Source organism: Hermetia illucens, chromosome 1 (genome assembly GCF_905115235.1).
Source record: "Hermetia illucens chromosome 1, iHerIll2.2.curated.20191125, whole genome shotgun sequence".
In the NCBI taxonomy this organism is placed as follows: domain Eukaryota; kingdom Metazoa; phylum Arthropoda; class Insecta; order Diptera; family Stratiomyidae; genus Hermetia; species Hermetia illucens.
The window spans coordinates 31,446,559-31,459,347 of NC_051849.1; the positions used below are offsets into that span (position 1 = coordinate 31,446,559).

General features: G+C 41.6%; 1 protein-coding gene across 1 annotated transcript in view; it reads left to right on the top strand.

Annotated features, from left to right (window-relative positions):
- Nucleotides 1–12,789, top strand: part of LOC119655131 (calcium release-activated calcium channel protein 1) — a 63,215-nt gene that overhangs the window by 33,606 nt on the left and 16,820 nt on the right. The window contains exon 2 of the mRNA XM_038060869.1: nt 5,394–5,733. Coding sequence (XP_037916797.1) covers nt 5,404–5,733 — 330 coding nt within the window. The 5' untranslated portion in view covers nt 5,394–5,403. The remainder of the gene's footprint in view (nt 1–5,393; nt 5,734–12,789) is intronic.

Here is a 12,789-nt window from a genome sequence, read left to right on the forward strand (position 1 = left end):
AGCCACTTGGTCCAACTACACATCTATAAATGTTTGTTCGTTAATCGCAGCCCAACCTGCCGTTCTCCTCATTCTTAGGCGTGCAAGACCCCAACCACTTGGCTTCTTTTTTAGATCAAAGATGATTGCCTGGTGATCACTGTGGGTATGGTGTTCACTGTCGTTACAGGACATACCGGGAGCTAGTAAAGAACTAGCAAAAGTCAGGTCCACAACTGAACATTACCCGCCTTTCCATTGAATAATAACCTAACCTTCGTTAGCCAATATGATGTCTAACTGCGCGAAGGTCTCCAAGAGTCAACGTCATTGCTTTTGTTTGTGAACTCCCCCATTCCGTGGTCGCTGCCATTTCGCGTCCAAGGCCAAACTGTCCAGCATGTCCTTGAATTCAGTCAATGTCATGCTTGGAAAAGCACAGCGACTATTATCGTATATGCCGTGTATTTTTGCCCATACGTACCCAGTTACATTTCTGTACGGTGTGATCATTGAACCCCACAAAGCCACTCTACCTGGAAGATCAGCTTGTACATGCGATTGATAGGTGGTTTTTGAAAGCAGAACTTGAGCAACCCTACAGTGATTGAGTTTGATTTGAATCCCACCGCAGTTAGCGACGACCTGGCGCAGCAGGGTTTTTTTAATTTCCACATACATGCATTTCGGTGTTGGAAACCGGTAGATAGGTGCTTCAGATAAGAAAGGTTTTGTTATTTTTTTATGTAAGAATATCTGGGTATACGATGGTTCCATCTATATCTACTATATCTACATAGTTCGGGTATACGATTATTCTATCTATATATACATAGTTCCTAGTGTATATACGTTGAATATACCCGATATTCAATTCGATGTGGTACTGACATTTTATCTCTTAGAGAGTAGTAATTTGACGAAAAAGAGGCAATTTCGACCTGCTGTATTTTTGTTAACAATGGATAAATTGAAGGGTAGTTCGCAGTAAATTTTCGAAATACAATAATGTACTATTTTTAAGTTTAGTTGAACAGATATCGTAACCGAGAGTATTTAGAAGCTTAGATACCATGTGAATGGACCATCATAATTGTTTTTTGGAGTTTCGGTTGGGTGGTTTCTTAGAATAGATCCTTCACTTCTTTTGGCCTCCACACTCATCTCTTTTGCAATCAATATCAAAACTCATACCTGCTTCGATAGCCCAGGCGACTTTATTCGATGAAAAAAAAATTTGCACACCCTTTTTATGTAGGTGGGGACCCCCTTAAGTTATATGTGCAACAATATAATTCACCGCATGTCTTGGGGTTCACAGTTCCAACCTTTTTACCATATTTCGTGCCAATAGGTGTAACCGTTTCTGAGAAAAGTGCGTGTAACAGATAGACAAGCAGATGGGCAGACACACAGTCTTCTTTTTTCTTCAGCCTTTGTCCCGTTTCTAGCCGGGGTCGGCTCGTCTTGATCGGTTTCGCCATTTTGTTTTACCAAAAACCTGATCTGGGTGCAATCGCGAGGCTTTCAGATCCCCGTCTAGCGTGTCAATCGTCAATCGGTCGTCCTTTTGGGCGCTTACCATCGGCTTCCATGTTCAGACCAAGCTTGGCAAGAGAATTCTCTTTACCGCGAATTACGCGACCATACCATCAAAGACGTCTCTCTCACAGTTTTTCCACGATCAGTGCAACTCCATATCGATCGCGGATATCCTCATTTCGGATTTGGTCAAAACGTGTCACGTCACTAGTCCAAAGCAACATTTTCGCCTGCATTACCGCAAGACATCGTTCATTGTCTCTTATAGTCGACCAACACTAAGAACCATACGCTCTTTATGGACGACGACGACGACATTGCGGTAAATTCGTTCGTTGATACGTCGATCACAAAGAAGACCAGTTGTGGAACGCCACTTCATCCAGGTTGCGTTGGTGTATGAAGCAATTTCGTAGCGCAGTCCTCCATTGGCTAATAGCGTTGACGCGAGGTATTTACATGGCTCAATTCTGGGCAGGTCACTGCCGCTGACAATGATTGTGCCTGTTTCATGGGGATCGGTTGTCAAAAATTGAATTTTATTCAGATTCAATCTGAGACCGTGTTGCATGAGCCGATCATTCCATTTTTGGACAAGTTGCTCCGGATAATTTTTGCTATTAGATGCTAGGAAAACATCATCTGCATAAAGCAGTGGACGTTGGATGTGCTGTGTGATAGTGTCCATAACAACAACAAAGAGGAGTGGGGGGAGGACGCTGCCTTGATTGCCTCTGTTAGTGATGGACACTAACAGAGACACGAAGCGGTTTTGATACATCCACCACACTTGGTACTTTACTTTTTGGATCGTGGCAGAGCAATTTAATCCAGTGCACGAGTTCCTTTGGCACTAGGTGTTGTAGTAGAGTATACCAGACTAGTTCATGTGGCACACGGTCAAACGTTTTCTCCAGAAATGCAATGTATAAAGGGCGATGTTTCTCCATGAGTAACAGCGCAGCGTGTATTGCATTAGTAGTTCCGCAGTTATTTCGACGATTTCGCTTTCCAAACCCTGGACGTAATGTCGTCAGTTCCTGTCCTGATTTCATTCGTTTTATGTCTTCCTCGACTTCAATTGCGCTGACAGTTACGTCTCGATGGGCTTTGCGTGATCACCTGTAAAGTGGACTTAATCCCACGATCTTTTCAAGACGTAGATTGATGCTCCCACAAGGGGGTCAACCGCTATATCCGAACTGAACGGACATGAGACAAGAATTCTTCTGAGGCATGTGAATTCAGGGGCTACCCCGGTTCCCATGGTAAAAGTATACCCCTGGTAAGGTTTCGTGACCGAAGCCACTGTGCAGACTCGGGTCTGATCGCCCTAATTAAGCTATGGAGCATTCGCCTACTGCATCACGGTCAGCGAACCAGCGTTTCCCGGTGCCACCACAAGGAGGTTCTCCACAGCCACTTGGTTTTGATTTGGTCGACAGGGTTGCTGCCCCGCCTCCCTCCCCGCCACCTTGAGCACCAGTTGTGCTGATAGGAGGAAATGCTCCAAATGTCGGCAATGCTTGTGGATGTGGGGGATGACCAAATTCTTAAGATGAAATCTGCACGAAATATTCTGGCCATATATCCGTCGAGCCGCGACGCATAGTGGAATAACTCCTACTATACTTTATTTATCTCTTTCAATAATCTCAGCACTTTATTTTTGTTTTACTGAGGATAGTACAAACTACGTTGCCTCAAACCCTCTTCCTTTACCTGGGCTTGGGAAAAGTATGCTATTATATGTTAATATAATAGCATGGCGCAGTTAGGTAATTGATATATGTGAAGGGGAATAAGGACCCAAGTATGAACATCAAAATTTAAGAAAAGGAATTCATGTCAACGCACAGAAATTGGGTATTTGTCAAACATGCAAGATGTTCCAAACCAATGAAGAACCTGTTAAAATAGATTGACGATTGATCGCATCAGTTCCATTTTGAGTGAAAATCCCGTGATGGAACGCCTTCTTGAAAAATTGAAGAAACAAATCCAGCTGAATATGTCCAGCGTCTGTTCAAATCCATGTCACGAAGATTGAAGGCTGTATATGAAGTTAAACAATAACAATAATAAGCTCGTTTTTTAAATCTTAGATGTCACCATTATGATTTTTTAGCTTTGTATGGATTTAAATTTTGTCTATGAAAATATGATTTCTTGTATATTTCGCTCTCAGTACGTGTTTCATTTTATCCATTTTTGTTTTTTTTCTTTCACTTTCTGAACACTTTGTTGTTCGGATGGCTCAAGTGGTTAGAGCACTGGGCTGTCGTAGCTGCAGGTCGCGGTTTAAATCCCACTGGTGGCAGACGGATTTGTTATCGTGACAGGATGGCGGATACCAGTCGACTCAGCTGCGAATGAGTACCTGAGTCAAATCAGGGTAATCTCGGGCGAGCGCAATTCTGACCACATTTTTTATTTTTTTGTTTGGGGCCACAACCTGCCTTCTGCATTGTAGGCTGGTTTGACCTACGACTACCAACCTGTGACCATTTTATTCTTATCCAAGAGAAACAACAGCTGTTACTCTCTGACACGGTCCCAAATCCTACCAGTAACGGGGCCACATCGTCAACATGAACTTTTCTGCTGCCTTTTGGCTACTAGCTCATCTTATTGTAGTTAATTTTCTATGCCTTGCAGGCCGTTATAGACTAATAATAGTGATAATCTTTATATTGATGTATGTTATCGCTTCCAGATATTCTTATATAAAGTATGGCAAGTAGGTACCAATTCATCCCATCCCTCTGGCTGAAAAACCTTTGCACCAGACACTCTACATCGCCGTGTAGGCATGGAGAATTGAAGATTTGGTTCTTTAGCAGAGTGACGAAGATGCACTTGCAGGCAAGCGCATCCTCCAAACCGTGGTCAGATCCCCTCCCTCTCCTATCCTGCTTCCTACATTGTATATATTGCCGTGTATCGTTACGGTCTTGAATGAAGTGCTCTAACACACTTCAAGGCCCTGGTCGAATACAGATTGTTGCGCCAATGATTATTATTATTATTACTGAACACTTATAAATTTATGATGGTGTCCGGATTTCAATTTTGTTCACTGTATATCTATGTAGTTAATTTTCAAATCTTTATTTCGTTCTGAAACCATTAGAAACAGATAAAGCAAATAATATTTCGTATTAAAAAAAGTAATAATTGGGCAGAAAGCCCATCTAAAGCTTTTAGTGGATGCATCTGCCACTAAGTCACAGTGAAAAATTTTAGATAGCTTAGCAGCACTCCAGGGACGCAATTTCTCATGTGTGGTTTGAATTAGTAAGTGGTTAGTTAGCTAAAGTAGTAAAGATTGATTTTGAAAATAGTTTCCTTTATTTCCTATCTATATTCCAAATCAATCCTCATTTGCTTACATAAAATCAGTTAAATATTCTTGACCGAGAATTAAAAAACCTTAATTTTTATTTATTTCTCAATGAATAGGCAAATAATTTGAAAGTAATAACAGAGCCATCAATATAATTCCTATAAAGGGAGCGTTATTTTAACAATAAGAGAGTTAGAAAACGGTCTTCAGATATTACCAATTTATCGCTCTAGAATCCGCTTCTTCAAACTGCGAGTGTCGCCATCTACTATTCACCACTGGAATTCTCAAATAACTTTTCATCTCATCGATAGTTGTCATCCTCATACTTTGCTCTCGGTAGCAATGTCAACAAGTGCCTTGCACGGTTGTTTCGGTTAATTTGCTCTATCGCGACGTGTGCTCGCTTTATTGAATTTATTTCTCTGTCCTCGGTTATAGTTTATCACATTCGCGTCTACTTTAACTTGTTTCTCGTTGTGTACTTCAATTTACGCTACAAAAATGGCTTTCCTCGTAATTTCAGTTGTTTCGTTATGTCGGTGTGGACAACCAGCACGACTGGTTTAGATACAGTCCTTGCTACTCTGGGAACAACAGTGCCAACAAGCAATTCGAACCAGCACAACACGAACAATTCCAAAAATCACAGTCCGCAATATTTGCTGGTGCAAGCTCTGAATGGCAATTTGCTAACCGGCAGTGGGAGCAGCGGTGGTAGCCAGAGCCCTCAACATCACGTCGGCAATCACCAACACGGGAATCATTTACCAAACAATCATCATACGCCGAGTCAACTAAGCTACAGTCAATCGTCGCTGAATTGGAATCGCAATAATAACACCCAATCAGTCTACAATCACAAGGTAAGTTCCTTCTGTACTTTGTTTCCATTTCATTTTTATTGGTTGAGATATAGAAGCACTTGCACGCAATGGAATGCTTGAATGGGAGAAATTGCACTGTAACCGGCAAGGCCAGACTGGAAACAGATGGGAGAACAAGGTAGTTTCTCGCAGAAACAATGTTCTATTCTACAAACGTAAAATGGAATCGCTTGTTGATTTTGCCAGCGGGAAATTGTTGTTCGTTGCGACTGAGAAAGATGGTGAGGACACGTGACTCGTCGATTACCGCCTGCCATCGAATCGATACTACAGAAAATCAAAGTTCAATGTTGAACCATTTACGCCTTATCAATGTTTTTAAGAAACATTCTTAGTTATGCTTGCTACTGGGCTTGGCCAACTCAAAAATGACTGATTACTTATGAATGAATTGGAAGCTTCGAAATTACTATACAATCCATAATCCGATAATAATGTCTGATTGACCTTGGAGTTTTACTGTTATAGCCACGTTATTCAATTTAATTTTTGTAACTTTTATTAGCAGTGGCCCCACTACATCTGTGTCACTGATATTAGTTTGTGTTATCTGCCACCTTTCAGTTTCCTTTAACTTTTCGCGTAAACAATCTGCATCCTGCAATAGTTTCTACAGAAAATGGAATAGCAAACCAGATAGCAAAGCAGAGCAAAATAATTACAGCCAGAAAAGTGGCTATTTCTACGACCTTGGCCCCAGAATGAAGGTGTTTAGGAGCGAAAGTCCAGATCAATGCATTTAACGACTCATTATTATTCCGGGTCTCTGCTCCTAAACATCTGTTCAAAAATCTTCGTAGATTGGTTTGATGACTGTTTGAACTTCTTCTCGTGGTGGAAACTATCCAGTTCTCCTTTAGCTTCCGCTTTGCGCCATTTGCACCAATTGCCCTCACCTGCTGGACATTTTTGATGCTGAGGATTTTCGTCTGTAGAACATTTATGGAAGAAAGTTGCCCAAATTTCTTGCTTCATTCCTTATATCGAATTTGCGTGTCGACGAATAGCTAGTAGTGAGGTCGTTAATAACCTTATCGGTAAGTTTTCCAGCCCCTTTTCCACCAATGCCTTTGTGATTCTTCTTTGCATTTCTAAGTCGCGTTCTCATTCTTTTCTCGACATGTCCTACGCAATCCTTTTTTACTACTACGTATATTTTATTATTTGTAGAAATGAGCAGAAATACCGGAGAAAACTCCAGCAAAATCCAATATACAATATACAAAACTTGTCGCAATTGAAACATCCATGTTCATGCTTGCTAAAAGTATTTTTGCTGATGTTGATTCGAAGTCCTTTTTCTTCTCTGATAAGTATCGATTCCCATGAAATACTCGTTTTTTAGTCCGAGCATGACGTTGAACGTTAAAGCGATCTCCCTTCGTACGATCCATTTAAAAAAATTACTGAACACATAAACAGCACAATACTTACAACAAAATATAACTGAGTATAACTTGAAAGGCTTTCAGTGCTCACTCTAGACTGGATTATCCTTTTTATTCCAAACAGCAAATAAGTTTAGACAATTGATTGGTTTTCCATCTTTTTATATTTATACCTGTGTTCGAATTTATAAGGCTCAGGTAAAAAACTAACGGGTAAAAAAAGATTCGATGCTCTTTCTCATCGAGTACTCTAGCCGCGGCTGCAAACTCATTACCTGTTTAACACTGTAATTTCTGAACGACTCGGAATATCGGAAAATCCCTTTGCCTACATATTCTCCACTATATATAGATACAATTCATTCAAAAAAATTGATTTCTCCAACCCGACACACGGGATGACCCCCTTAAAGTCAATGGAAAGATGGTGCAACTAATGTCCATATTCCAATAGTTTTTCCATCCCTTGCCGAAGAGAAAAAGATCTGATCTGTTGCTAATTTGCCTGAAGTGAAGCCTCTTTGGTATGGACCAATGATGTGATACCTCTATAATTGCTGCACTGTGTGATATCCCCCTTTTTATGTATGGAGCAGATAATGCCTGGGCGCTAATCGTTAGGCATTGATTCACTGTCCCACACCTTAAGCATCAGTTGATGAACCGTTTGGTGTAATTGGTCGCCTCCATTTTTAACCAATTCAGCTGTAATTCCATCCAATCCTGGCGACTTATGATTTTTAAGCCGATGAATTGCACGGACTGTTTCTTTATATTTGGTGGTAGTATTTGCTCGTCAAAATACTCAAGCCATCCCTCCAATATGCCCGTTTTGCCGGAAATCAGATATTCCTCTTTGGCTCGGCAGGATGAGCATCGAGGTCTATAAGGCTTCATCCTGCTGACTTGTTCGTAACACTTCCGCCTTCGGGTCTGGTGCGGTTGCTTCCTGTACTTTTCGAGTTGAAACACCATTTCGTGTGACACTGCTAATTGAATAATCCGCAGTCAGTTATCATTTGTATTTTTATGTAAGCTATGTTCCGTCCCTACTATGATTTTGATATCATACCTGGGACAGGCTTCGAGGGTTTGTTCTACTGCCTCATAGTAGGTATCCTTCTACGACTCTGCAGTCTCCTCTGTAGGGGTGTGAACGTGATTGAGGCTTATACCTCTAAATTTGCCTCGCAAGCGTAGAGCGCAAACCCGATAACAGCAGGTTTCATTTTTTGGCTGACTATGAAACTTTCTTCGAACACATGATTTACTGGATGGCCATTATAATATATGATGGAGTGGCTCTCCTCCGGGAAACCGGTTCCTATCCAACGCTGTTACCTCAGCCCTACATTGGGGCAGGGTATCGGCTAGCTGCTTGGCAGCTCCATCTGTGCAGGGAGCATACGTTCAATGAGAAAATGCGCAAATCATTATTTTGTTTTTGTTGCGAGGCTCCTTTTGTTGCTTCGTAATAAGTTGTTTTCCGTGCAGGGTTGTCCGCCCTACCCAACCTCCAACCTGGAGGTTTATTAAGATCACGAGCTTCGATTTCAGATAGTAAGCAATTTAAAATCATGGTTTAATAGTAGTCATCATTGACAGATACGTTTTGTCCGGCCTATTTTTCAAGAAATTTGGACCGATGATTCCACCGGCTCATAAACCGCTATTTTTGTGGATGCAATGATCATCAGTATCCATTAAGCCACAAATGCCCAAATTTTGTGTACCAGTCTCTAAGTATACAAGAAATATCTTTAACTGAACGTGATCGTGACGTGAAATGACTTTCAAAGTCTTAGAATGAAGGAAATTTTCACAAAAGTAAGGACTTTGATCTATTATAACTTTGTTAGTAATAGTGCGATTTTCACCAAAGTGCTCATCATGCTCTTTATTATAGCCTATATTACTGCAAAAGTTAATGATTCTAGGATAAACTTATGGAGGTTCCCAGTCAATTTATGAAAAACATACTTGTAAGAAATATGGTTAATACTATTATTAACTTCATTTAAACCGGTATTGATATGGAGAGTATTTTGAAGCCTAGATACCATGTACATGGATCACGATATTTTTTTAAGATTGTTGCGTTCGTTCAACCAATGTCAAAACTAACACCGGCTTCGTAAAGTACTAATCGAGGCCTTTCATTTGACGCCCCACACGATCCGATGAAAAAAAATGTACGCCCTCCTTTCACATGTATGGGGACCCCCCTTAAACTCAACGTGGAACTGGAGATACGGGCGTTTTTCAAACGGTTCCTCCGCTTTCCGCCCATTTTCATGCAGCGCACGACAAAAGATTCAATCATTCAAAACCGGTAGTTATGCAACAGGCAATGTGATCAGCATTTCATCTAACCGTGAGTATTACCCTGATTTGTCTCGGGCATTTATACACAGTTGAGTCGAATGGTATTCGGCATCCACGATACAAATTCCACTGCCACTATAGAAATTTGAACCGCAACCTTCCATACGACAGCCTAGTGCTATAACCACTGAACCGTACAGAAACCCATTCGTGATATGGTTGCCATTTACCCTTTGGTGGGATATAACGCGTCAACCACACCTACGCACCATCGTTTGCGGTTACTTTAAATGCATTTACAGTTCCCCCCACCGACTTCCTCTACTATTCTGCGTCAAGTGTTCTTGAGATGATCCAGCCGTTATCCATCATGGGATAGTGGATTTCACTGGCTGCAATTTCGGCCCTCCTTAATGTGTGACCTGTTGTTGAATTCCTGCATTGTCAAATAACCATCCGTGATCAACCATGAGAGCAGAGGTATTCCAAAATCTAAAGGTGATTGGTGAAATTGACCGTGCAAGTCCATCAGTAATTAAGTACTGAAGTGTTCCGTTGACCCGCGCTTGCACATCTCAGTGCTATCTAGGTTTGGGAAGAGGATCTTTTTGATACTTCAACTTCTCTTATGTCATTAGCAAAATTTCACGTGTTCTTCGTCCATCGCGTGTGATCCAATCGAACCTAAAATACAAGAGGAAATAACCCGCAATCTTGTTCAACCCCTCTCATTTCATTAGCAGAATTTCACGTGTCCTTTGTCCGACGCGTGGGACAGCAAAAAAACGAAAATACAGGAGGGAATAACAGGCGAAAGTGTTCAAATTAACGCGAAGCTAAATGGTAAAATAAAAAAAGCGTCGACCGTGCAGGTGTAGTCACAAAACTCGTTACCCGAATGCTATGATTCAAAGGAAAGGTCGTGGAGGTATAACGTGAGTACTTCCACGGTCTTCTTGGGATGCGGATTCATTTGGAGACCACAATCAGAACTCCGCCATGACTGGTACAATGGTATTGATTTATACTGAGTGCAGGCTCAGCATCCATATCAATGGATGCGTGGCTTATCTAACACCTCTGCCGCAACTAAGGCAGACAGCAGCGTGCTGTGCAGTGAGAGAGAGCAGCAGAGGTGTGCAGCGCAATTCTACGCTTGATTTCTCGAAAAGCTCTGCGCGCCTTATGGATACAACCGCTGAGAGCACATTCTCCAGGGATTCTCCTGGATATGTTCCAGAGCCAGGTTCAGAGGGCCATCCCAGTTGCCATGGTACCAGATAACCTCCGGTGAGGTTTAGTAGCAAGAGCCTGTTTAGATGGGTCACTTACGGACTTTGATCTTATTTCCTCCCTTGAGATGTGATTGGCAAGTAGGATTAACTGCCGATAATAAAGTTAATCGATGTCTCTCTAAGAGATTAGATATTGTCTGCTTTTGTAGTCTAACCTAAAATTGATAGACAAGTAGCTCCCACCAAATTACAACTTTTTAGTTTTCAATGTAGATATATATTTCGGGATCAACTTACCCCCTTCATCAGCACAAAACCACTTCCGATGTCTCTCTGATCTCACCTTAAGGAGGTGCGGCTGCTCTTTCCTAATTTACCATCCTCCGGTCTATATAATAAAGGCTCTGTGATGTTTCGCAACAATTTCCGGTGACTACTTGAGCAGATTCGCCTAGGCAGCGAATGAAGGGGACTGAGGAAGTGAACTTCTTTATCATTCGCTTATATTACGAAATAAAAACGGTCTTGGCAGAAACAACATCTTAGTGTCCTTTATTGTTCTAGAGATTTGTCGAGTGCTCAATACTCGTGCGTAACTGTGCAGCGAATTGCAGAACAATATCGCTTTTTTTATTACTCCACAGGCCGTCATCAGGGCACGTATTCGACTTGAGGTAATTGCGGTCACTAGTGACTAAGGGTCAATGGGTTCAGAGGCGGCGGCATTAACAGTATCACGCCGCAATGTGGGCAACAGTTTCAGTATTCACTAAACCACTCTTCTTCACCGTCCATCTGAAGTCTCCGCTGAGGTTTGAGACGAACTCCAAAGAGCGTGTATAAAGTTTTCAGAAATGAATTCCTTGCATAAACTAGGTGTTCCTAGACTATGTATCTCTACCCACTCCAAGAATTATATTTCAAATCAATGATGAGCTTGCATCGCGATTGTGTGTTGATATATCGCTACTGTAATTACAATAACTTGTGTACTGTGCTGCAACTGCGGCTGTCATGAGATTCGCTTGTAACTTGTTTAAGGGACCGAAGAGACCGTCCATGGTAAATTCGTCTGGGGGCGTAGACGGGGCTCATCAAGGCAAGACATTGCTAGGTTGACTGAGCACTGGCAATGTCGTTTGCTGGCATTGAAAAATAAAGTGTAGAATGTTTACTGGAACTATGTCATTCCCAGTGATATACCCGTAGTTGAAATTCTGGACATACTAAAGCAGAAACTTTCCCTCGTATGTAGTCGGTTGCGATTACTCTAGAGGTTCAGCTTTCGATAACGGAAGCAAAAGAATGTTAAAGCGACTTTGGGAGATTTTTGCCGGAGGCACCCGAGATGTCACTATCCCGGGCGTGAATTTTGCGGATACTACCGTAGATGATGTTTAATGAGCTAACAGTTCGAAGTTCATAACGTCTATTGATAGTTCATAAGGTCTATTGCTAGTGGAAGGGTAAATGCGGACCTTCAGACAAATAACATTTGTCCGAGGAACAGAATGGTTTGCAAAGAGCAACTCATAATCGATTCGGTAGTTGTAGAACAGACTAAAGAAATCTATTTAGTTTTTATCTTGATCACGTAAGGCTTTTGACAGCGTCACGGACATCTGCCTAATCGATACACCTTGAGCTAAAGCTAGTAAAGTTTTTGGCCACAGTCATAGAAGGATGACTCACCACCTTGTCAGTGCGCTCATCTTAGGGTACCAACACCAGCTCATCCGCAGTCTTTGGCTTTGTATGGCACTGAATCCCCTTTCATGGCAACTTAATGATGCTACAGGACATAGTTTTACAATCAAATATTATCTACGTGCTAAGTACTTAGGTGATATCAAGTTGTATGTTGGTGCTGATAATTACCTTAGAAGTCTGTTGCGCATAGTGAATATGGTTAGTGGTTATTACGAGCCGAATGTCGGTTATAGCATTGGAGGCTGGCATATGCGGCAATGTTGTCGTGGATGAAAACCAAACGCAGGTGAACTATGACTTACTGGTTCGGGAAATCAAAAATATTTGATGTCTCGAGAGGGTGGTTGTAGTTCCCATAATATTGTATTGTGCCGGGG